The sequence below is a fragment of the Musca domestica genome, unplaced genomic scaffold (assembly GCF_030504385.1).
Source record: "Musca domestica strain aabys unplaced genomic scaffold, Musca_domestica.polishedcontigs.V.1.1 2, whole genome shotgun sequence".
NCBI classification, from domain to species: domain Eukaryota; kingdom Metazoa; phylum Arthropoda; class Insecta; order Diptera; family Muscidae; genus Musca; species Musca domestica.
This window is the reverse complement of record NW_026712249.1, coordinates 42,518,982-42,545,581: the sequence shown is the minus strand read 5'-3', so window position 1 is coordinate 42,545,581 and position 26,600 is coordinate 42,518,982. Positions and strand designations below refer to the sequence as shown.

At 35.3% G+C, this 26,600-nt stretch overlaps 2 protein-coding genes across 4 annotated transcripts in view; one reads left to right on the top strand and one right to left on the bottom strand.

Moving 5' to 3' along the window:
- Positions 1 to 26,600, top strand: part of LOC101899545 (zinc finger transcription factor lin-29) — a 412,168-nt gene that overhangs the window by 17,410 nt on the left and 368,158 nt on the right. The window lies entirely within an intron of this gene.
- The window catches only part of LOC101897419 (uncharacterized), a 245,989-nt gene that overhangs the window by 806 nt on the left and 218,583 nt on the right, over positions 1 to 26,600 (bottom strand). The window contains exons 6-10 of the mRNA XM_059122180.1: positions 12,221 to 12,291; positions 5,521 to 5,839; positions 3,054 to 3,181; positions 2,565 to 2,911; positions 2,286 to 2,504 (exon numbers count right to left, since the gene is read on the bottom strand). Coding sequence (XP_058978163.1) covers positions 2,286 to 2,504; positions 2,565 to 2,911; positions 3,054 to 3,181; positions 5,521 to 5,839; positions 12,221 to 12,291 — 1,084 coding nt within the window. The remainder of the gene's footprint in view (positions 1 to 2,285; positions 2,505 to 2,564; positions 2,912 to 3,053; positions 3,182 to 5,520; positions 5,840 to 12,220; positions 12,292 to 26,600) is intronic.

Genomic DNA, 26,600 nt, shown 5'->3' with positions numbered 1-26,600 from the left:
CCACTTATAGCATGTATATATTTCAAAACTAACTTCGGAAACTCAATCCCAAACACCAACAGAGACCTCAATATAAAATTTCGGGATTCCAGCTACAACCCTTCGCCTAGTACCCAATTCAGTACTATTTAGTAGTTTTCGTGCACTTGTAGTACACATTTCAAAACCCACCTCTTTATCACAAATCTTCCACCAACAGGGACCGCAATACTAAATTTCAAGTTCTCCTAGATCAAGCTGTTCGAAATTAAGTACCATTTAGTACAGTTTGCAAATTTAGTCCTCATCTCAAAAAAACACCACCACACTCTGCATGTTCGTCGAATACAAAGGGAGTCATTTTTTGTACTTTCCGTGCCGTTTCAGTACGAATTTTCAAAAGCCCAGCCTTATCTGACACCTTCGGAACATGAGTGACCCTCACCCAGATCAAGATTTTAGCTTCAGCAGTTTCATCAGGGCTTTGATGGATCAAAAATAAACGTGAAATCGGATGAAGACACATATAGGAACTATGTCTAAATCTGGACTTCAAAATTTTAAATAACCATAAAGCTTATAAAACGCGAAACGAGCATCCGATCACTTTCCAACTCAATACATCCCAATATTTTTATACCCTCCACCTTGGAAAGGAGGGTATATTAACTTTGTCATTCCGTTTGTAACATCCCTAAATATTCGTTTTAGACCCCATAAAGTATATATATTCATAATCAGCATAAAATTCTAATCGATTTAACGATGTCCGTCTGTCTGTCTGTCCGTCTGTCTGTCTGTCCGTCTGTCTGTCTGTCTGTCTGTCCGTCTGTCTGTCTGTCTGTTGAAATCACGATACAGCCCACATTATTTGACGTAGAGCTCCAAAATTTAGCAGAGCTATTTGCATTGTGTCTAGGATGGTTGGTATTGAAAATGAGATATATCGGTCCACGTTCTGGTATAGTCCCCATATAACGGTACCTCCCGATATTCGGTATTTTGATGATTTATGCCACATTTTTTCACGGATTTGTCTTAAAATTGGTATTTGTAGGTCATAGCGGGTCCCTGAGCGTGTAGCAAAACATTACATGTATAGGTCCACGTTGTGGTATAGCCCCAATATAAAGGTACCTCCCGATATTTAGTATTTTAGTTTTTTTTTACCACATTTTTTCACCGATTTGTCTAAAAATTGGTATTTGTGGGTCATAATGGTTTCCAGCTCCGGTGGCGAAACATTGCATGTATGGGTCCATAATTTGGTATAGTCCCCATATAACGGTACCTCCCGATATTCGGTACTTTGATGATTTATGCCACATTTTTTCACGGATTTGTCTTAAAATTGGTATTTGTAGGTCATAGCGGGTCCCTGAGCGTGTGGCAAAATATTGCATGTATAGGTCCACGTTATGGTATAGCCCCCATATAAAGGTACCTCCCGATATTTAGTATTTTAGTTTTTTTACCACATTTTTTCACGGATTTGTCTGAAAATCGGTATTTGTTGGTCATAATGGGTTCCAGCTCCGGTGGCGAAACATTGTAATTATAGGTCCACGTTTTGGTATAGCCCCCATATAACGGTACCTCCCCATAATCGGCATTTTAATGGTTTTTGCCACATTTTTTCTAATGTTTCTTTTACCCTAAGGTGGAGGGTATTAAAAGTTTGGCCCGGCCGAACTTCATGTTTTTTTACTTGTTTATCAACAAAATATTAGGTATGAAAATGGGATATATAGGACCACACCTTCTGGTACCTTTCTCACAACGGGTTGATATTTTGAATATTTATGACTCTTAGAATATGCATCTGATACTTTCTCAAATTTCGCGTATTCCAATATTTTTACTAACACTAGATCTACTGTGAAGATAATATAAATCGGTCTTCCCCTTCTGGGTCCTCTCCCACAAAGAGCCACAATTTTCAATATTTATATCCCTCATAACTTGCGAAACAATTCGGCGGTTGTTTTTAAACTACATATTTTTTAACAAAAGATATGGGATTTATCGATGCACACCTTCTCGCACCTCTCGCACAGAAGGTTAAAATTATAATTAACAATTATTCCAAAAAAAAAAAAAATGGTAATAAATGTCTGATTTTCTTGAAATTTTGCACATCCCAATATTTTTTATCATGATGTGAAATACATTGGTCCACTATATCTGGTACCTCCTAAACAGTCATAGCTGAGCGTATGCATCTGTCGGCAAAACCGACTGATACTTTTTATTTAGTTCATTTGCAATTCTATATCAACAGTTCCGTGCAAACTCTCATTACTTACCTGTAATGATTGCAAACTTTGATGCAATTGTTCAGCAGAAGTGGCACCTAAAAGTAAACACTGTACAGGTTCATGTTTCAGCGACCAGGCAATGGACAGCTGGGATGGTGTGCAACCCAGTTTTTCGGCCAATGCGGCTAAATCCTTTAAACGATCACAATGGCGGCGACCCTCTTCCATGCGTTCCTTATTCCAACTACCCTGAGGCGATAAGGCAGCCTAGAAGAACAAAAAGTTATAATATCTTAATTCGATTGTTTTCCTCACTGTAAAACTTACATTCCGATTGACTTCATCTTCAGTCCACGAATAGCTATGGCTTTTGGTTTTAAATGAGCCCTTTGGCAGAAAGATTTTTTCACCATTTTGTGCATCACTCAAGGCCATCGACAGTGGGCCCCAGGCCATGAGACCGACACCGATTTTGTTATACATTTCCGGCAGATAAAGCTCGCATTTCTCACGGCAAAACATGTGGTATTCGGACTGTTCCACAATCGGTGTTATGCAATTAAACTGACGGCAGTTTGTGTAGGCCTCCATGATTTCCACCTGAGACCAACGGGCAGTGCCCCAATACATGGCCCAGCCCTGTTGGATGACATAGTTCATGGCACGTACAACTTCTACACAAGGGTAGGGAAAAAATGTAAAAAAATATAAGAAAATACAAAAAATGTTATTTCATTTCGTATAATTAGAATTTTGGTAGTTTGGGGTTTATTTTATTTTTTTTTTTGGGTTTGGATTTTGTTGGGAGAATCGTACCTTCCATTGGACACATAGCATCCGCTTTATGTATGATCACAATATCAATGTATTGCAATTGCAAACGTTGTAAGCTTGCTTTTACGGATTCTATAATATGCTTTCGTGAAAGGCCACGTTCCTCTGATCTGTAAAAAGATGTCATAGAAAACAAGTGCAAAGATGAATTAAGTGATTGTTTATTGTTATTGGGTGATGAGAGCGTGCGGAGAATGGAAAAAATGTATGTAAATTAAATTACCTTAGAAACTACAAAACTAGACTAAAGATAATTTAATTTAGAGTGGGTGCAGTGATGTGACTTGACTACTTTTTTATGATTTAATTTATTCTAATAAACTTAAACTTAAACTATTTCCAATTTTTATAGAATCAATTTCAAAGAAGGAATATTTCGATCTACTACTGCTCCCCAGGTTAATGTACAGCATTCCACAAAAGTCTGAAAAGTAATACGAGTTGGTAATGAATTCATTCATCGTGCGTGCCATTCGTATTAGGTTGTCACCAAAATGTAAGGCGGATTATATTCACGAATCCTAAAGGGTTACATTTTCAAATCATAAATCTTATAAAAAGCGAAGAATGTCTAACGATTTATTCCAAATTTGGCACGTCGTAATATTTCCATCCATATTACACCAATTGTGAATATGGATTGCGTGGGTCCACTAGAAAATATACCCATAAATTTTACTATAGTAAATGGTTCATAGCAACTGGTTCAAACTTTCCAAATATTTATATTTCTATTAAGTCTAAATCAAATTCGAAGATACACAATGACTCCTTGTTGAAAAGGTGTGTCAAATTTAAAATTTGGCAGGCTACCTACCTGCCTCTTATATATCGTACTAAATTTTCAAATTTTGAAGGTCTTATACTTAATTCAAGTTTTCCCTTTATTTCTGAAGTTTACATAGAAAAAAAATATTAGTAAAACCATTGCACGACGTGGGTCCAATTTTTCTGTCCAAACCTATTTCAACGTCTCCATATTTAAACCCTAGAAACCAACATATCAGAATTTAGTATTTAGTACCTATATCTACAACAGTCTATACCCTAGATAACAACAGTGATCCAAAATAAGTAGCATTTAAACCACCTAGATATACCAAATTATGGGATTCAAGCACTATTCCTACACCAAATTCCAAATTTAGTACCATTTCGTACAAATGCAGGACGCATTTCCAAACCACCGCCAAATCACTGCCAAACCTCAGATACAAATACCAACAGTGGCATCCACATCAAATTTCAGGATTTCAACCTATCCCTTCACTCAATACCAAATTAAATACCATTTAGTGCTTTTCGTAAAAATATAGGACGCATTTCCCAAACCACCTCCATATCTTAATACCAGATACCAACAGAGACCTCAATGTCAAATTTCGAAAATCCTTCACCCAATACCAAATTTAGTACCATTACAAAAATTAGCACACATTTCCAAAACCACCTCCTTATCTTAACCACAGACAGCAACACTTATCAAATTTCAAGAATTCAGGCTCTATTCTTTTACCGAATACCAAACTTATTACTATTTAATACCCAATTTGGTTCCACACAGACCTTTTTGCACAATTGTGCTACACATTTCCAAACCCACCACAAAATCTCAATCCAAGATACCACAGAGACCACAATTGCAAATTTCGGTATTCCAGCTCTATTCCTTCACTCAATGCCAAATATAGTACCATTTGGTACTTTTCGTGCAAATATAGTACACATTTCCAAATTCCTTTCATATCTTAATTCCAGATTCCAACAGAGACTCTATATCGAATTTCAAGATTTCCTCTCTATATCCCTTCTCCCAATACTAAATTTAGTACCATTTAGTACTTTTTGTGTAAATAAAGGACGCGTTTCCAAACCACCGCAAAATCTCAAACATAGATTCCATCAGTAATTTAAATATCAAATTTTACAATTTTATCTCTATCCCTTCTTCCAATACCAAATTTTGTACCATTTAGTATTTTTTGTGCAAATATAGGACGCAGACACCAACAGTGGCATCTATATGAAATTTCAGGATTTTAGCTTAATTTCTTCACCCAATACCAATTATAGTACTATTTTGTAATTTTTGGACAATAATAGTACGTATTTTCAATACCACCCCCATACCTTAACTACAGACACCAAATTTCAGGATTTCCGTTTCGTCTAGGCATTAATTCTCAGTCAGTCAGTCAGTCAGTCAGTTATTTCACAAATATTTATTTTTTATTCATTTTCTTTTATCCACATTTTACTTATTTTCCTACTGTTTTCATTTCATTACCCTATCATTGCTCTATTGCTTTTAGGCATATATTTTCTATTTTCATTCACTGAAATATATTTTTTATTAATATTTCTCACGCGTTCGTCCTGGCAACCGAACAACTAAATCATAAAATTATTGAAAAATATGTGCAAATAAATCAAAACTTTCTCTACTTACTTGGTACTCCAATAGACTTTCGTGGTGATGACATAGGCAGTCCTCTTCCAGCCGGTTCTCTGTAAAATTTTACCAATTTCCGTTTCCGAATGGGCCTCCGATATATCGAAGAGATTTATACCGCTTTCAATGGCCAGCTTAAGTATGGCTTCGGCTTGTTCTTCGCTGACACCCGGTGAAAAGACCGGCCATGTACCTAAGCCTACATTGCTGACCCTCAGACCGCTCTTACCCAGATTCTTGTAGCGTAAGCCGGGCGTTGGTGTTGAGCCCGGCCGCAGCGGTAGAGCTGGATTTGAGCCCAAACTCAGAGAACGGCCTGATATCGGTGATAATGTTGTTGTCGGCAGGGGAATGGTAAGAAACATTTTTCCAAATCAGTTAATTTCATAAAAAATTGAGTTTTTTCGTAACGAGAAACACAAAAATTTCCAACATCAACACAATAAATTGAAGCCGAAAACAATTTGCTTCAATTCTCTAACGTGCGTCTAAGACAAGAACAAGAAGAAAAATAACAACCAAACAAAATGCGTAAGCAACTAAAAACAAACTCAAAAAGGAAATCTATTGCGGGGTCGCTAGTTGTTGTATTTTATTCGGGAAAGAAAGTGTTGTTGTTTTTTTTTGGTTTTCTTTTGCTTGTTTTTTTTTTTTTGTTTTGTTATAAGTATGTGTTTGCGTTTTTTGGTTCGATTAAAATTAGTCAATTTCAATTATGGTAAAAGTAGGAAGAAAATGAGAAAAAAATCGAAATAAGACGAAGTACAGTAGTTACTTGATAAGGGGAATTTTGTCTTGATTTTAATTATAGCTGAGGGCCTCTATTATTGGTGCGTAGCATTGGTGTACAGTGTTATTTATTTCTTTAAGATTCGAAGAAAAACCAGCTTATAAGCATATTTCTATCCAAATTTGTTCCAAAAAATCCTTTTGTCCATGGCCTATTTTCAACTCTTAGAAAAATCTTTGCTTAGAAAACTTGAAATCCTCATCTAGCAAGAATAACGATTCGATTCGGTTCGCTTTCTTGGTGAGGTTATTGGCGGCGATTGTGAAGTTGGATTTCACTTGATTGTGCTTAATGTCCAAAATATTGGTTTACCGGTCTCTTCACTAATACCTCAGACTGTTGGTATCAGTAACGAAGCAAATTACAAAATTGCAGGTAGCTTCTGAGTCTTTTTGGTCTAGCTTTATTTATACTGTAAGCCATAATGGTTACAGAGGGTATATATCATTTAATACGGCCCAAATGTGTCTCATCGAATTAAGGGTGTTAGACTATTGGTCCCTTTGGACAAAGTCCATATCAGGACATTTGGAGTCGATCTAGCGCTGTTCGTCCGTCCGTCTGACTGGTTGCTATGCACGGGAAATATCCCGATACATCGTAACATTATTATAAAACTCGATTTCAGAGATGGGAAATATCGGTCCACTCCTTCTGTGTCCTTCTTCATAAAATGTAAAATTTTTTACAGGAAATATTTTACTTCATAGGACAAGAAAGGACCATCATCATTTGCTTAGACTTTGCAAATCCTCATATTTGTATCTGTGCTGGGCCAGGTGCGAAAATGGGCAATATAAACCCAGTCCTTCTAGTATCTCCCTTACAAAAGGGTCACAATTTTCCCAGCGCTTATAAAATATGAAGACAGAGGCCAAATGTCTTAAAATTCCGCACGTCCCAATATTTCTAACACATTTTGGTCGAATACTTATATCTGTCATAAACGTGAAATAAGTATCCCATTCTTTTCAAATTTCACACATATTTTTAATAACGTAAGATCTGGTGTGAGGGTGGGATATATCGGTCCACTACTTATGGTATTTCCCCCCGAGAAAGTGGTCAAAATTTTGAATAAAAAAACGCTAATGAAATCCAAATAAATATTAGATTCTTTTCAATTTTCACATATCCCAATATTTTTTTCCTAGGAGGATCTAGTATGAAGATGATAGATATCGAGTCACCCCTACTGGTACCTCCTCCGCAAAGGGTTACAATTTTTTATATTTATATCGTTCATTATTTGCGAAACAAGCCAGTGATTTTTTTTTCAAACGTGGTATATCTAAATATTTATCCCAACCAGAGACCTGATGGATGGGATGGGACCTGATGGGATGGTATGGACACCAAATATCCAAATCTGGCAGGTTGTAATATTTATATCAGACTTATGTCAGATACAATATGGACAATATTATATATTTATTTAATGTCATTAGTTGTGCTGCTTGTGGCAAATCCAATAAATTCAAAACTTATCAAAAAATTGTAGAATAAACTTGAAAATTGTAAAAAAAATTGAAGAATATAATCCTGTAAGATGTATTAAAAACAGCTAATTTCTGTTCAAAACAATATGTCTCTTCCTATCGTTTTTATACCCTCTACCATTCTATGGAGGGTATATTAACATTGTGATTTCGTTTGTAGCTCCTCGAAATATTCATGACAGACCCTACAAAGTATATATATTCTAGTTCGATTTAGCGATGTTCGTCTGTCTGTCTATCTGTCGTAATCACGCTATCTTTCGAACGAATTGAGATTGAGGGCTAAACTTTTGCATACATGTCTATTTTGCTAGTAGGCAGGTTGTGTTCGTAAATTTAGGCCTATGCATAAAAATTTCGTATGCCCCCATTTCTTATAACACCCATATAACGATACCTCCCTTTATTCGGTATTTTGATCATTTTATCGACATTATTCGCCGGAATGGTTTCAAATTTCGTATTTGCAGTTCGTAATGTGTACTACAGCCTATGACAAACAATTACTTATGCAGGTCATCAATTAAACGGTATTTTTCGGAATTTGTTGAAATTTTTCAAGTTCCCTCCAAATAGCAGAGGGCATTAAAAGTTCGGCCCAGCTGAACTTAGCGCTTTTTTGTATTTGTTAGCTACAAAATCCAAAAATAAAATGGGAATAAATTTGGTGCATGTCACTGGCGTAAGAAGCATTTGTTCCATATATTTTGTTCAGTCGACCAATTTTTCGAACGAATGAAAAAATAAAGTTACAAAAATCCTAAATTTTAAAATTCTATCTCTAAACATAAACTCGTTGTGTAAAATTAAGTACATATTATTAGAAATTTAAATTAAATTTAGGGTGTAAAATTATTTTTTTAAATAACAAATTCTTATGAGTATTTTAAACCTCCAAGAGAACATTTTTAACTTGGGTCAAGTTTAATTTGAAGGTTTTCGGCCATGAACATCAATTTGCATAGTTGTTTTCTTTTCAAAAGTAGTAAAAAAACATTCGTTACTAAAATACAAAATCTAATCGGGTTTCCGAAGTAGTATTAGATAAATATGAAAGAGAGAAAATTGAAAACATGATAACCTCGATGTCTTGCCTCTGTATTCTCCTCATACAATTTAGAGAAAATTTTTCTTAGAATATTTAGATTTTAAAAGATCCTGACCTTTTATTACTTTCATTATGACTCTTGGAAAAAAGGACGAAAAGGCATTGAAGGAATTCAGTTGAATAACAGATTTTTTTTACAAACCTCGTTATCAGAACTAAAGAACTTCTTAACATATATGTAAGGAATTTTATTTTTTTTTTTTGGTGCTAAATATAATCTTCTGAGAATGAAAGGCTTCCCACAGTGAATTTTTCACTTCCCAAACATACTGTAGCATTTCATTTTCCTTTCCGAGAGAATGAGCTCAAGTCTATACAAGTATTGATACACTTTTGTCGTCATTGCATTCTTGTTTCAAAATTTGTATTCTTAAAATATTATTTCGTTTTTTATATCATCACCTAAGGAGTATAGTTGGGAAATTTTGTTCGCATAATTCACATTATCGAGTAACCACTGTACCGACTTGGATATTATAAAATATTATGTCATTGAAGTGTAGAAGTAATGAAAAATTTAGCAAAAAAAAAAAAAAAGAGTAGAAAGAGAGACAGAAAGTTAGTTAGTGGTAGTTATGATTGTTATTACCTTTGTTTTTGTTTTTTTGTTTTGTAGCGAAGGAAGTATGATTAATTATAATACAAAAATACAATACATGAATACTATACATGTCTAAACAACAATGTTTATACATTTGTACCGACCAAAAGGAAACAATAATGAAATGAATTGTTAACGGCTACTTCGACAATAATGAAAGTAAAATGCAACGAAAATTAACCATTCAATGGTCCCAATGGATTTCTTATTGCCTGCCTTATGGGACAGTTAGTCAGTCGTCGGTGTGTTTCGTTTGATTGACGTTTCAATAACCCGTTCCCTCGTTACCCTTATTAATGTCCTTCTTGGCACGCCATATTGTAGTTTAAGTACACGATGATTGTGGCCCAATACCCAATAGGGAAAGTTAAATTGGAAATTGGCTGTCATGACCTACCGCAAATTGAAATGGGTATGAACTCGAAATAGAAAATACACTTTTATGGAGTGTTTAACCGTTATAAAGGTCTATGCAGGATTCTGTAAACCCCCTTCCAGCTTTTTATTATTAATTCATAGTTAGAAAAAAATCTCTTGAGTTTCTCTAAATGGATTGTTTCCCTGCTCCTCTGTAGAGACGACCTCCTGCTCCTCTGTAGAGACGACCTCCTGCTCCTCTGTAGAGACGACCTCCTGCTCCTCTGTAGAGACGACCTCCTGCTCCTCTGTAGAGATGACCTCCTGCTCCTCTGTAGAGACGACCTTCCAGCTCATCTATAGAGACGACCTTCCAGCTCGTCTATAGAGACGACCTTCCAGCTCGTCTATAGAGACGACCTTCCAGCTCGTCTATAGAGACGACCTTCCAGCTCGTCTATAGAGACGACCTTCCAGCTCGTCTATAGAGACGACCTTCCAGCTCGTCTAAAGAGACGACCTTCCAGCTCGTCTAAAGAGACGACCTTCCAGCTCGTCTATAGAGACGACCTTCCAGCTCGTCTATAGAGACGACCTTCCAGCTCGTCTATAGAGACGACCTTCCAGCTCGTCTATAGAGACGACCTTCCAGCTCGTCTATAGAGACGACCTTCCAGCTCGTCTATAGAGACGACCTTCCAGCTCGTCTAAAGAGACGACCTTCCAGCTCGTCTAAAGAGACGACCTTCCAGCTCGTCTATAGAGACGACCTTCCAGCTCGTCTATAGAGACGACCTTCCAGCTCGTCTATAAAGACGACCTTCCAGCTCGTCTATGGAGACGACCTTCCAGCTCGTCTATAAAGACGACCTTCCAGCTCGTCTATAAATACGACCTTCAAGTTCGTCTATAAAGACGACGACATTCAAGCTCGTCTACAATGACGACCTTCCAGCTCGTCTACAAAGACGACTTTCCAGCTCGTCTACAAAGACGACTTTCCAGCTTGTCTATAAAGACGACCTTCCAGCTCGTCTATAGAGACGACCTTCCAGCTCGTCTATAGAGACGACCTTCCAGGTCGTCTATAGAGACGACGTTCCAGGTCGTCTATAGAGACGACGTTCCAGCTCGTCTATAGAGACGACGTTCCAGCTTCCACGACCTTTATGCTCGTCTATGGAGACGACCTTTAAGCTCGTCTATGGAGACGACCTTTAAGCTCGTCTATGGAGACGACCTTTAAGCTCGTCTATGGAGACGACCTTTAAGCTCGTCTATGGAGACGACCTTTAAGCTCGTCTATGGAGACGACCTTTAAGCTCGTCTATGGAGACGACCTTTAAGCTCGTCTATGGAGACGACCTTTAAGCTCGTCTATGGAGACGACCTTTAAGCTCGTCTATGGAGACGACCTTTAAGCTCGTCTATGGAGACGACCTTTAAGCTCGTCTATGGAGACGACCTTTAAGCTCGTCTATGGAGACGACCTTTAAGCTCGTCTATGGAGACGACCTTTAAGCTCGTCTATGGATACGACATTTAAGCTCGTCTATAGAGACGACCTTCGAGCTCCTTGACTATAAAGATGACCTCTAGCTCGTCGTCTATTAAGACGACCTTTAAGCTTATCTCCCTTCAGATTGTCTGTGAGGACTCTTTTTCCCGTCTAGGCTATAAAAACTTCCGTCTATATTCCCTGCTTGTCAATAATCTGATTTATGCCTTCTTTGTTCATTGTTATAAATGTTTTAAGTATTTGAAAAATCACTTTTTATATTTACAGGTAAGCATGATATTATGACCCTCAAGTCGATTGGTGTTATGGGTAAGGAATTCAGTTTCATATTTTTCAACACTTATTCCTTTCGAAGCTTCCTTAAAATAGTATTTCATCAGATGAATGGAAACAAAATGTAAATATTATAGCTTTTATAAAATATTTTCAATAATTCATGTAATTCACCACAACAAATTGAAAAAAAAAAAATTAAAACATAGCACGAAGTCTATCAAAATTATTTGGCATCAATTTCAAAAGAAAAATTAATTACACAAAACCATACAGAATAAATACCAACAACACAAGACAATTACAAAAACCACACAATCGGCAGATTGTTCAACCACCAACAATAAACAAAAAAACTAATAACTAAAAACTAAATTTCTGAACCAACCGTCAGATAGACGAACAAACTAAACTAAAAACAACAAGAACCAACGAACGAACAAACAAACCAACGGTTAGAAATCCAAAGCAATATTCAATTGAAATATACAAAAACAACAAGAAAAAGGAACACAGTTTTGAAAAAAGTGATTGTTTAAAGTTTTGATACCGAAATCAAGATGACCGCCCGTACCACTGAACTCCTCCATGCAATCGAGTGATGCTATTGGGGCTCGACACCTGCAAAGAAAGAAAAAAGAAATAAAATTAGAGAAGTTTTAGTATTTTCTTCGCTTTTGGAAAAGACATAATGTAATTAAAAATAAGTTGGAATATTTTTTTTTTTAACAAAGAAAGGATAATATTTGCTGAAAAGGAATTACACTTTGAAATCACACGTTGTTCAATACAAAAATTTTAAGTAGATTCTTAAGATTTTTTTCTTATTTAATTTTGAAACAAAGCTGGATGTGTATTTTATAAAAATGTGATCTATTGCAGAAGATTTAAAAGAGAATCAGGATTTAACATTGTTTTTTATGTCATGAACTTTTCGAAAATATAGACACAACTGAATTAATGTCAGATTTCATTTTAGAGAACTGGCAAGTGCCCGCTACTTTGAAAGTCTATCTTAAAATGTTAGATTCCTTCCAACAGTTCGTGTTAGGCCTTTTTTAATAGTTAAGACTTCAGTAGAAGTCCTTAGAAAGACTTCAATTGAAGTCCTTAGAAGGGCTACAATCGAAGTCCTTAGAAGAGCTTCAATCGAAGACCTTAGAAGGGCTTCAATAAAATTTATCAAAAGTGCTTCAATAAAAGGCCTTGGAAGTGGCTTCAATCGAATTCCTTTAGAGAAATGGCTTCCAAAGACCACCTTAAAATTTTAGATTCCTTCCAACACATCATACTAAATTTTTAGGTTTTCAAGGCTTCAGTAGAAGTCTTGAGAAGGGTTATAATCAAAGTTCATAGAAGGGCTTCTGTAGAAATCCTTAGAAGGGCTATAATCAAAGTCCTAGAAGGGCTTCAATATAAGTCCTTCAAAAGAGCCTCAATAAAAGGCCTTGCAAGTAGCTTCAATCGAAGTCCTTAGAAGGTCTCCAAAGGTTCCATAAATATTTCAACGTATCCATATATAAACCATGGAAATAAAAATGGCCACAATGTCAAATTCCATCCCTTCACCCCATACTACATTTAGTACTATTCGTACATTTATAGTACGCATTTTCAAACCCACCTCCATACCTCAATTCCAGATACCAAGAAAGACCTAAGCATTTGAGGATTACAGCCCCATGCCTTTACCAAATTCTAAATTGAGTATCTCAAATCTCAAACACAGATACCATCATTAATCTAAATATCAAATTTCAGAATTTCATCTCAATCCCTTCACCCAATACCAAAGATAGTACCATCCAGTACTTTTCGTACGATTGTATTAGACATTTCCTAAACCACCTCCATATGTCCAGGCTACACATGAACAGCGGCCCTAATAACAAATTTCAGATTTCCAGCACAATACCAAATGGAACCAAATATAGTCCTTTTAGTACTTCTCGTGTATTTATATACTCATTTCAAAAACCATCTCTCCTTCATAAACCTACCACCCACGGGGACCTCTATACAAAATATCAAAATTAGAGCTCCATCCGTTCACCCTAAACCGAATTGTTCCAAATGTAGTACTATTTAGTGCAATTCGCATACTCAATTCCAAAACCATCTTCATATATCCAACTTACTTTCCAACCTCGATTCTCATACCAACTTTATGTTTATAGCTCTATCCTCCCACATAAAATCAAGTGGCACTATTTTAGAAGTTTAGTGCCATTTTAGAACTTTTCGTACCTTCATAGATCGAATTTCTATAAGCCCTTTGGTACATATCTCCTGCACTCCATCAGTGATTCTCATTGCAAGTTTAATTCTATTTCCAGCTTATTTCGTTTGTCCATTACAAAGAATTAATTTTTAGTACTTTAAAATGTACATTTAGTACTTTCCAAAAACCCAGCGAGATCACAGGCCTACGCACCAGGACTGATCCTTGGGATCCTCAGTCAGATATTCACTGCCCATTATTAAAAATAAAACCCATTTTTAAGTAGACTCTTCACATTTTTGTGCATTTCAAAAATGTGTTTGCCTTTTAGTACTGTTTTGGTACAAATACCCATACACTCTGTCTTTTTCCCACTCTTCATTACATGCTCATGCTAAATTTCAGAATTCTACAATTTTTACTTCACAAAATAACATTTTAAATTTCGTTATAATATTCAGCTCCTTTGAATTGTAATTTTACCATACTCGCTCTAACAGGTCCGTCCCCTACATGTGAAGTTTAAGGTTCCCAGCATTTAAACTACAAAATAATGACCTCAATTATAAACAGGTGTTTATAGGACCCCAATTTGCCATTACACATACGCACACATATTGAGATAATGCAATAAAATTATGGCAAAAATTTTCTTATCGCTATGCAATATTTCTTTATGGGACACAATAATGCCGTACATCATTAGGGACCATTAAAATTACACGCACACCACATACACATACAAACGCATTTTACAACAACACCGAATGTGCAAGAAAAACGCATTACATATTCGAAATTTGCCTCTTCCCAAATGGGGGCAATGTGGAAATGGAGGCAGCCTCACTCCCAGCTACAGCCGAAACATACAACCATGAATATAGACACCCGCATTCATATTAAAGTGGTCCAGATGTGGTGGTTGGTGGCGGTGGAGGTGATGGTTCAAGGTCGTCACATAATGATACGCGCTTCAATATTATTGGCAACAGTGCGCACCACAGATGAGAAAAAACGCGTATGCCATTTAATCAAACAAAAACAGGCAACTGTAAACGACCAACCAGCCAACCATCCAACCAAACATGCGAATCCGAATCTCCGAAATACAAATAACTACAATTATCAGCAGCAGCATTACCACCTCCCATCATCATCATCATTGCCATCATCACATTAGCCATGAGAGGGAGCTGATACTATTGCCGCTGTGTTCATTTGAAGTGTGAATACTGCAAGAGTAATTTCTTCCCTCGGAATATAGCGCCGCTTCCCCATGGCCCACTACAAACATTACAATCATCATTTTCATTAAATTTAATTGCAAAATGAAATTGATGTCAGTTTTTTGGTATTGTTAAGAACATCCTGATATGATTATTGGGTTTAGTTATAGACCCTTCTATAATCTACACTAAAAAGTATTGGTAACCGACTTTTTGGAAATGTTTGTTGTACCCTCAGCCATATCATCCAAGAGAATATTTTTTATTGATACGGCCAAAATGTACCTTATCGAAGTAATGGTATGAAATTCGTTATGACACATTTGCAATCGATGTCTGGTATGCACTATAACCCTCGAAGGACGCATTCGAAACTTAGATTTCTGTAATACAGATCGAGCTCGCTGATAGGCTACTTTGATCCAACCTGCCACGAACGGTCACCAGCAAATCACATAATTCAAAATGGATTTGCTTCAAACTTCGCTTAACTTATAATTTGTATTAGTCTTACATCTAGTGCAAGATTTGATGACTTTTGACTTTTTCCAAAAAAAAAAAAAAAAAAAAAAAAAAAAAAAAAAAAAAAAAAAACGATGTTCAATAATCATAGCTTTGACAAAAATCCAAATACTTCGCGATACATTTTTAATTTCGCGTATTTATCCGCCACATTAAAAAAATAAAAATTACAAATCAAATATGAACCGAACAGATTACAGGGTGAGATGAAAAAACTGCAATCAACTTCAGACTGCTGTCATTTCAAAGCCACTCGTCCGACAGCTGTTAAAATTATTCCAGTGACAGCTAATTTTATTGTTTATAAGCGTATAAAAGCATTTTGATGAGAATTTTTTAGAACAAAAGTTATTCGTGATGGAATTGAAGCGTGATAGTGTAATTTCTTTATATTTGGCTGGAAAACCACAAGTGGCTATCGTTAGACCACTCCAGCATTTATATGTGAATAAATTTTTGTGTCTTGTACCATCGCTCATAACCGTGATACATCAACATCAGCATCAGCAGAAATGGCTCGAAAAGTAAAGAAGCGACTTGATCGAAACCCGCGGCGTAGTGGCCAGAAAATGGCTCGTGAGCTGAACACATCGCAATATTCCATTCGGCAAAAAATTGTAAAATGGGCTCGGGTTAAAGCCTTTGAAATTCCAAAAAGTGCAAGAACATACACCGCAACAGAAAGAAAATAGACTCAAAAGAGCTAAAGAGTTGAAAGTGGTGGCCGAAATTGGTGAACTATCGAATTTAGTTTTCTCCGATGTGAAAACATTCGTTGTCCAGCAGATTGTAAACAAACAAAATGATCGTGTTTACTTGCCAGAGGGGTCAGCTGTAAATGTGCACCTCCGGTTAGCCACCAGAACTCAAGCGGCGGTCATGCTGATGGCGTGGGCCGGCATAACAGCCGATGGTCGCCCCCCGCTCATGTTAATCGACCGTGGCTTCAGAATAAATGCCGAATATTATTGCGAAAATATTCTAGAGGGTGTATTAAAGTCTTGGGCACGCAAACATTTTGGCCGCAGACCTTGGACATTCCAACAGGACTCAGCGCCATCGCACTTAGCACGCGCCACCCAAGAATGGTTACAAAATTAGGTTCCTCGCTTCATCTCAGCGCAGCGGATACCAATCCGTTGGTCTATTGTGTCTGGAGTATTTTTGGGAAAGCAAGGTTAGCACTAAACAATACCAAGTTGTCGATCACCTCAAGCAAGCGCCTCCCCGGGAATTGGCCAAAATACCGCAGAGCTACATTCGGGCAGCGTGTGACGGTTTCATTGGCCGTTTGAAGGCTATAATTCGTGCAAAGGTGACCAATTCGAACAAATCTAAGCGTATTCTAAAATTTGATGCTATTTCGAACATTTTTTGCTTTCATTCAATAAATTTAAAAAATATGTAAAAATTGTGGTGTTTAACTTCGTTGCAGTTTTTTTATCTCACCCTGTATATTCACTTAATACCGAATTTAGTAACATTTACTTCTTTTCAAATATTCATATCTCAATTTCAGATATCAACAGTTACATAAATATTAAATTTCAGAATTGCATCTCTTTCCCTTCAATCAAGATCAAATTTAGTACTTTTCGAACAACTATAGCACACATTTCCAAAACTACTACTACTGGCACCAACAATGACATCTATATCAAGTTTCAGAATTTCAGCTGTATCAATACCAAATTTAGTACGATTTGGTACTTTTCGTACAAATATAGAACGCTTTTCGAAACCACTGCTTAATTTCAAATACATATACCATCAGTAATCGTATATATAAAATTTCAGTACTTTTCATACAATTATAGTACACATTTCCGAAATCACCTCCATATGTCCAGGCTACGCATGAACAGCAACCTTAATACCAAATTTCAGATTTTAAGCACTATCTGTTCACTTCACACGAAATTATACCGCATATATATATTTAATATCCTTTCATGCATTTGTTGTACACATTTCCAAAACAATCTCCATATCTCAACCTCAGGAACCAACAGAGGCCTTAATATCAAATTCCGGGATTTAAGTTCTGTAGTTCCCCCCATTACCAAATTTAGTACCATTTAGTAATTTTCTTGCACGCTTCTAAGACTAACTTTTATACTCAAATCTTCCACCAACGGGGACACAAATGCAAAATACAACGGTCCACCATAAACCAAACTAATTCAAATTTAGTACCTTTGAGTACAGTTCTCACACTTAGTACACATTTCCAAAACCACCAACCAAATTTCAAGTTTTTAGCTCCATTCGTTCAAATAATACCAAATGGTACAATTTTTAAAGTTTAGTACCATTTTGAAGTTCGGATTTCCAGAGAACTTTTGGTATAATATAATACTTTTCGCACATAACTAGTACGAATTTCCAAAAACCCAACCTTATCACATGCCATCGCTTCAAGACTGGGCCTATTGCAAAAATCGAAGATTCTATCTTTAGTCATTTTTTCTGTTTGTTGATGCTCGATCAGCAAGTCTGAAGGATTCTCCCCTTTTTATTTGACAAATGAATGTTCAAATTAATCCAATATTGATAATTGTTTCGCAGAAATGGCTGTAGATTTCTCCAGAATTTTTTCAAAATGCCAATAAATCGCATGCCAACACCACCGCATATTGTGACCTTATACTTAGCTACCTCAGGTTTAAGTTGGCGGTGTCTATTTAAAAGAGTTACGAGAATATCAATTTATTTCCCTGTTCATACAGAAAAAACTAGGACATCAAAAACTCAAACCATCCTCCATCATCATTCAAAACCACCTCATTATTTTAAATTCTGCCCCCAAAAAGAAAAGAAAAAACACAACATAATTTTCCAACAATACCCACATCGGATTTATATAGTTTTACACTAGGTAGCCATAGAATAAACAAATTATGTTTATCATTCCAGCTCTGTAGTTTACTACAGTTTTTTTTCTCTGTTGCCGTACTACTTTGTAGAGATTTTAAGTTAATTTACATAATAAATGTTGAGCAAAGCGGATTCCTGTAAAACAGCTTATATCCAACAGTATTTTTTTGCTGTTTTTGTTTGCTTTATTTTGCTTTCCTGCAGCTTTGCTGACACAAGGGATTTATGATGAGAAGTGAAAATCCTGTTGATTCTAAAGAGTTGTGCAAATAGCCAGCCAGAACCTACTGAGCTGTGCGAACGACGGCAGGACACAGACAGCCAGTAATGTTGGATGTTACAAAATTAATGTAATAATTTTGCAGTGGAAATGCGAAATTGTCTGTTTTAAAGAGATTAAATGAGTTACTTCATTTCGCAAATAGAATTAGACGTTCCGAGACAATGTTGGGGGTATGACTAATTTCCACAACAATTCAAGATTTGAAATAAGGACAACGACTTAAACTATTCTTAAATTCAATAAAATGTAAACTAATTTTATCACTTTATGTGTAGTAAATCACTAATGACTGAAAACTCAAAATGTGACAAAATCGACTTGTGATTTTTTATGTTTTATTATGCATCCTGATGATATTATTCTGTTCTATAGAAGACGACGGGATATCTGATGGCGTCTTATTTTGCCCACTTGAAAAGGTGTTCGAAAATTGGACCCCCAGAATGACCTTTGTGCAAAACAGTGTTTATTTAATTTTGGAAAGTATTTTATTTAAATTTTATTAGACCTGGTGCGTAGGTGTGTGAAAAGTCTGGGGTTTGGAAATTCGTATTAAAATAATACAAAAATATAATTCTAAAATTGGAAATTCGAGTCACTGATGAATGGATAGATGTACCAAGGGGTTTTGAGAAATTCAAACGTTAAGGTTACAAAAAGTTCTAAAATAGTACTAAACATCTAGAATGGTACCATTTGGTATTATGTGAACAGACAGAGCTAAGAACTTTAAATTTGGTATAAGAATTCAGATTGGAAAGTAAGTTTGATATATGAAGGTGGTTCTGGAAATGTGTACTAAGTGTGTGAACTCCAAATTTGGATTATGATTTGGATTTTTAATTATGAAAATTTGTATTAGGGTCCCTGTTACTGGGTACGTTTCTGATAAACAGGTGATTTTGAAAATGTGTGCACGAAAAGTACTATATTTGGTACAATTTGGTATTGGGTGAACAGGTAGTGCTTGTAATCGTAATTTTTTTTATTTATGTCGCTGTTCTAGCGCAGCCTGGGCATATGGAAGTGGTTTCGGAAATATGTACTATAATTTTGGGAAAAGTAGTGAATGGTACTATATTTGGTTTTGGGTGAAGGGATAGAGATAAAATTCCGAAATTTGGTATTTAGACTACAGATTTTATCTGTGTTTAAGATTTGGCTGTGATTTGGACATGCGTCGTATATTTATACGCGAAAAGTACTAAATAGTACTAATCTTAGTATTGGGTGATATTGAGGTCTCTTTTGGTATCTGGAATGGAGATATGAAGGTTGTTTTGGAAATGTGTACTACAATTGTACGAAAAATAAAAATAAAATATTAATTCCAAATATAGGTATTGAGTGAAGGGATAGAGCTTTTACTATTTCTACAAATATGGACCATTTCAAAACCAACGCCATATCTTAAACAAATATATTATTAGTAGCCTAAAAATACAATTTCAGTATTTTATTTCTAACTTTTCACCTTGTGCCAAATATTGTACTATTTACTACTTTTTGTACAATTATAGTACACATTTCCAAAAGCATATCCATATCTCAATTTCAGATATCAACAGAGTTTAAAGAATCAATTCCTATCCCTTTACCCAATATCGAATCAAGTACCCTTCAGTACTTTTCCTACAAATATAGTACCATTCAGTACTTTTCGTACCTCCATTTCTTCCATGTATGCACATGAATATGAACCAAATATATTACTATTTCTTACTTTTCGTGCACTTGGACAAATCTCCAAAACCACTCCATTATCACAAACCTACCATTAAGGGGAGTACAAAGTTCTAGTTTCATTCGATCACCCTAAACCATACTGTTCCAAAATTTAGTAACATTTAGTACAGTTCGCACACATAGTACATAATCCCAAAACCCCCTTCATATATCGAACTTACTTTCCAACCTTGATTCTCACACGGTTCACATAATACTAAATGCTACCAGTTTAGAAGTTTAGTACCATTTTACAGCTATTCGTAATCTTAAATTTGATTTTTCGGGGCATTTATCCTGCGCTCCATCAGTGACTCTTAACATAATTTCTGAATTCTACCTCACTCCTTTTGCCCAATACAAAGTATTCAATTTTTAGTACATTTTCGTACCTTATTGGTACGAATTTCCAAAAACACAGCCTTATGACACGTCTACGCACCAAGGCCGACCCCCGTGCAAAAATGTCAATATTCCAGTTTCTGCCGTTTCGTTTTGGGTTGATGGTATAGAATGTTCGTTACTTGTACAGTTTATCCGCCATACTAACTCCTCGAAATCTGATGTCATACGCAATAAAGTTCATATATTCTTGAATCGATAAGCGTTATCCGTCTGTCTGTTGAAATCGAACAACTCGAGATAGGGCAGGTTAAGTTCGAAAATACCCATGTCGGTCCTAGTATTCCTATAGCCCCGGTATCTCTAAATATTCGGTATTTTGAGGATGTTAGCGACATTATAGACCGGAATATTTGGTATTTTTCTGTTTTATTAGAAATATTTAATTGTTTCTAATTCCGTCTTCAAAGTTCGTAATGGGTACTACAGCCTATGACAAACAATTACGTATGCAGCTCTACGTATTCATATATCCACCATATAACGATACCTCCCCATATTCGTTATTTTGATGATTTTAGAAACACTATTCAATGGAATTGTTTCAAATTTCGTATTTTAAGTTCGTAATGGATGCTCAACCCTTTACAGAAAAATGTACTTGCAATTCCACGTATTTGATGCACCCATATAACGGCACCTCCCTTTTTTTGGTATTTTAATGATATTAGCGATATTATTCAACGGTCCTAATGGGTATTACAGTCTATGTATGTAGGTCCTCGTCTTCGTGTAGCCCCAAATTAACGGTTTTCATTTAGACGGTATTTTTCGACGACATTTTCTTATTATTTTGTAAGTTCCAATTCCGCCCGCCCGATCTCAGCTGCTCAGGCTTCTACTAGTAATGTATTGATTTTATTAAATCAGGCTCCACCAAAATAAGGATGTATGTCTGAGAAGCTCATGCATTGAAGACGATTGAATACAAAAGTCAAAACATTTGTTCTCATCGTTATGCTTTCCGTGTGCATTCGAATCATATTCATGCGTATTTCTGAAAAACATCACCGCCTATTTAAATTACGCAGTCGACCCCGGATAAGATACAAATTTCACCCTCCAATAAGCCGTATTTCTAAAATTCCCCCCACCATTTTATTTTAAAATTGACATAATATTGATATAGCCAATCAATTATGTTTTAGCCCCAGTTTATATTTAATTATATTTATTTTCGTTGTCATGTTAATAAAATAATTGATTGTCTATGGCAAGGATATTCGAACAGCTCAACAATCACAAAGTCGTCCCGCAGCATTTAATTAACTTAATAGGCTTTTTGTTTTAAATGATGATGTCAAGCAGGCTGTCGCAAGCAGAGAAACGTCTGCCGGCATTTTGTGTCAATTCAATATTGGTTGCCATCATCAAATTGCATTAAAAGTTAAATGGTTAAATGTGTGTGTGTGAGTGTATCGCATTCATTTTATAGATAAGTGATTGGGTTATAACTCTCTGTCAGTCAGTCATTTTGAAAATACCTGTAAATTGTTACGGGATTTGAATCTTCGCTTGTATTGTCCATATTGTTGTTATTATCATTGGGATTGTTGTTGGCATTATTGTTTTGTTGTTGCTGATGCTGGTGGTGGTTGTTGTTGTTATTCTGTGTTGCACCGCCGGGGACTATGACCGTTGTTGTGGTCGTTCCAGCAACAACTGGTATGGCCGTTGTGCTCACAATGCCAATGCCACCAACAAAGCCCAAGAGGTTCGAAGTCAAGGTAGCTGGTGGACCAATACCAGTTGTTGTGTGATGTTGATGTTGTTGTTGCTGCTGATGATGGTGGTGGTGTTGGTGGTGCTGATGATGCATACCACCACCGCCACCACTCCCACCCACACCGGTTGTAGTGGCTTGCAATTGCTGTTGTGTTACGGCTATAAATGTATTGTTGCCTGAGGTTGGTGCTGTTGTTGCAGCTGCGGATGCTGTTGTTGCTGCTGCTCCGGCTTGACCTGCTGCTGTTCCACTACTGTTGGCTTCCATCGATTCGTTTGGCATTGCCGTTGCTGCTGCTGATGTAACTCTTTGATTATTTAAAAGATTGCCGCCTGTTCCAGTGGGTATATTGTTGACTGCCACTGGACCTATTGTTGCTGGTGTTGCTGTTGTTGTGGAATGCAAATGGTTTGTTGTTGCTGCACTGCTGCTGCTGGTTTGTCCTGAACTTTGTTGATGCTGCTGTAAAATGTTATTGGCATTTTGTTGTTGTTGTTGCTGCTGCTGTGTTGTTACATTTGTTGCTATTAAATCGTTAGCTGTAGTGGGGGGTGTGGGCATGTTTTGTTTTGTTGGTTAATAAATAATATATTTAAGCAATTTTTTTTTAGCCTTGGGCGGTATAGAGACGTAGTGTTTGTTATAGTTGAAATAGAGGTGAACAAATGGTGTTTGGGTTTTATTATTATTGCTGTTTTTGTTGTTATTGTAAAAATGAGCAGGAACAGGAAACGACGATGACGTTTGTTGCTTTGTTCGTTTGAGAATTTATTCTAATTTTTTAGTTTTATTTTTATAAAACGCGAATAGTTTTGTTGTTGTTTGTTTTTAGGTTAGGTTCGGTTGAAAAATTAACGTTTTTGTTTAGATTTATTTATTTTTTTTTTTTTTTGGTTTTGAATAAAAAGTATATTGGACGCCAGTAGTTGTTGGTTTTTTGTTTAAGGTATTACTAAATTATTTTATATATTTTTTTTTTAATTTTTAAAGCATTACGAATTTTTGTTATATAAAATATTGGTCGTTTAGTGTTTTAAGTTATAGTCGTATATTTATTATTATTATTAAATTTAATTTTTTCTAAGTTTAATAAAAGCTTGGGAATTTTAAAAATCAATAAAGCGTTGTTGTGTTTTAAATTATTTATTTTAAATTAATATTTTTTTTATTAATTTTAGTTCATTATTTTTGATTAATTTTTATTAATTATTTTTTATTAATTTTTAATCAATTATTTTTTGTTCATTTTTAATAAATTAATTTTTATTAATTTTAAATTAATTATTTTTTGTTAATTTTTAATTATTTATTTTCTATATCAATCATTTTTAATTTTTATTATTTTTTATTTTTAATATTTTTGTTTTTATTTTTATTATTTTTTAATTTCTTAAATTATTTTGAAAACTTGATTTTTTCTATCACCGTGACTTAATTTATGTAAAAATATTGCATATGTTTTTTTTTCTATTTTTATTTAAGATTACTAAAAAGGCAGTTTTGTTTATTTATTTATTTATTCACATGTATTGTACAATTCTTTCCACCTAAAAAATTAGAATTTTCAAGTGGCCGTATATGTTTTTTTGTATTTCTTCTATTTTTATTTCAATTCTATTTTATTGGCATTTGCTGTAAATAGTGAAATATTTTTACAATTTTTAATAGATTTTTATTTGAATTCCTTGGTATATTGTTGATGGCTTTGCTAACACTACCTCCATACTCCACGCTCGCCTTTCAAAGTGCTTTGGCGGGCGGGGAGGAAGAGGGTGGTAAACTAGTACTTTTCCTGTTAAATTTTGAAATTGTTTTCCCATTTCAAGTTGAGATTTTGTTGTTTTTGTTTTTTTTGCTGCTGTGTTTTTGTTGGCAATAACATACCAAGACTACAATCTAAAAGCCAGCTCACAACATTTCATGTGAAAATGGCATCCATGGAAACGAAAAAAATTGTTTTTTGTTCATTTATTTCCTATTTTCGCACAGTTCTGCACAATAGCTTGGTGCTGAAAAGCCATTGCATGATGAGAACGTAGGAAATGAAAACAAAAAAATCCAATGTACTATGTAAGCATACATACATGTGTGTGCGTGTGTTTGTGGGCATGTATGCGTACACTCTTTGCGAAATTAGTCGAAGAAACGGCATTTCGTTGTTTTTTATTTCTAAATTTATTAATTCTTGAATTTTCAAAATTTAAAGAAAATTACTTATTTTTGAAACACTTTATTTTAAGTAAAAAATATGTATTATTAATTAATATCATGGGATCTGACTTTCAATATGTCGCCCTTAATTAAAATTCGCATAGATTCTCAAAGCAGTTGTATATACTGATTTTATGGCCCTGCTAAAAAGATTATATCCAACTGCTTCGTCATTGAGTCACGAATGGATTTAGGACTATTCCATATGACAGTGGTTTGACTTACGCCTACCTTCCTACAGTGACTAAGAACATCTTTTCCGACCACATTTTATACCGTTGTAATGGAAAGAAAAATATATTCATCTCAAGGTTTCCCCTAATATATTTGAATACAAAATTATTTTTTTATTAATAAAAAAAAAAATAAGAATACAGTTTGAAAGTAGACTTTAAGGGTTTCCAACAAACCAAAAATGCGATATTTCCGAGCGTATTGACTGTAATTTGGTATATAGGGGTCAAAATCACCAGTCCAGTTTTTGCTCAAACCCTCAATGAAATTAATTTCAACAAATCTAAAAAAGTGTTAAACTAGTAGGTCTGGAATGGTACAAAAGTACATGAAGGCTAAGAGATATTTCCATATATTAGAAGTTCTGGTCTACTAAATTTCCAGTTTAAGTAGAATTTATAAGGAAAAAAAAGAACCCTCTCGTGTAAAGGATACAGAAGTTTATTTCACAATTTCTTGAGAGAATACTCCCTAATTATTTCAAAAAAATATAAACCATACATAGGATATAGCTTTAGATGGATAACAGTAACTTTCTTCATGAATTTTCAAAAAAATATATTTTTCAAATAAAATATGCAACACTATTACTCGTATCAAATCTCAAAAAAAAAAAAAAATAAATAAATAAATATATAAATAAATAAGTAAAAATAAAAAAAATAAATGGGATTTTGGCAGTAAATTGGAATTCCTATGTCCCACTCCTGTGCTAATTATATATTTTTTCGAGAAAGTTGAGAAAAAATGAGGTATTCTTATTCCAGACTATTTCAGGTCTTTCCTATGAAGTCTGCAGATAGTCGCTAGACTGCTGTCATTTCCAAGCCACAAATCCTACAGCTGTTAAAATTATTCCAGTGACAGCTTATAATGTTGTTTACAAGCGTACAAAAGCATTTTGGTGAGAATTTTCCAGAAAAAAAGTTATTCGTGATGGAATTTAAGCGTGATAGTGTGATTTCTTTATATTTGGCTAGAAAACCACAAGTGGCTATCATTAGATCACTCCAACATGTAAATGTGAATAAATCTTTTGTGTCTCGTACCATCGCTCGTTACCGTGATACTGGTAGCGTAGCCCGACGTCAAGGAAGTGGACGGAAGAAAACAGCAACATCAGCAGAAATGGTTCGAAAAGTAAAGAAGCGACTTGATCGAAACCCGCCTCGTAGTGGCCAAAAAAATGGCTCTTGAGCTGAACGTATCGCAATATTCCATTCGGCAAATATAGAAAAATGAGCTCGGGGTAAAGTCATTAAAATTCCAAAAAGTGCAGAACTTACACCCCTAACTGAGAAAATAGACTCAAAATAGCTAAAGAGTTGCTTCGCTTGGCCGAAAGTGAGGAGCTGCCGAATTTGGTTTTCTCCGCTCCGATGATAAAACATTCGTTGTCCAGCAGTTTGTAAACAAACAAAATTATCGTGTTTACTTGCTAAAGAGGTCAGCTGAAAATGTGCAGCTTCGGTTGGCCATTAGAACTTAAGCGCTGGCCATGGT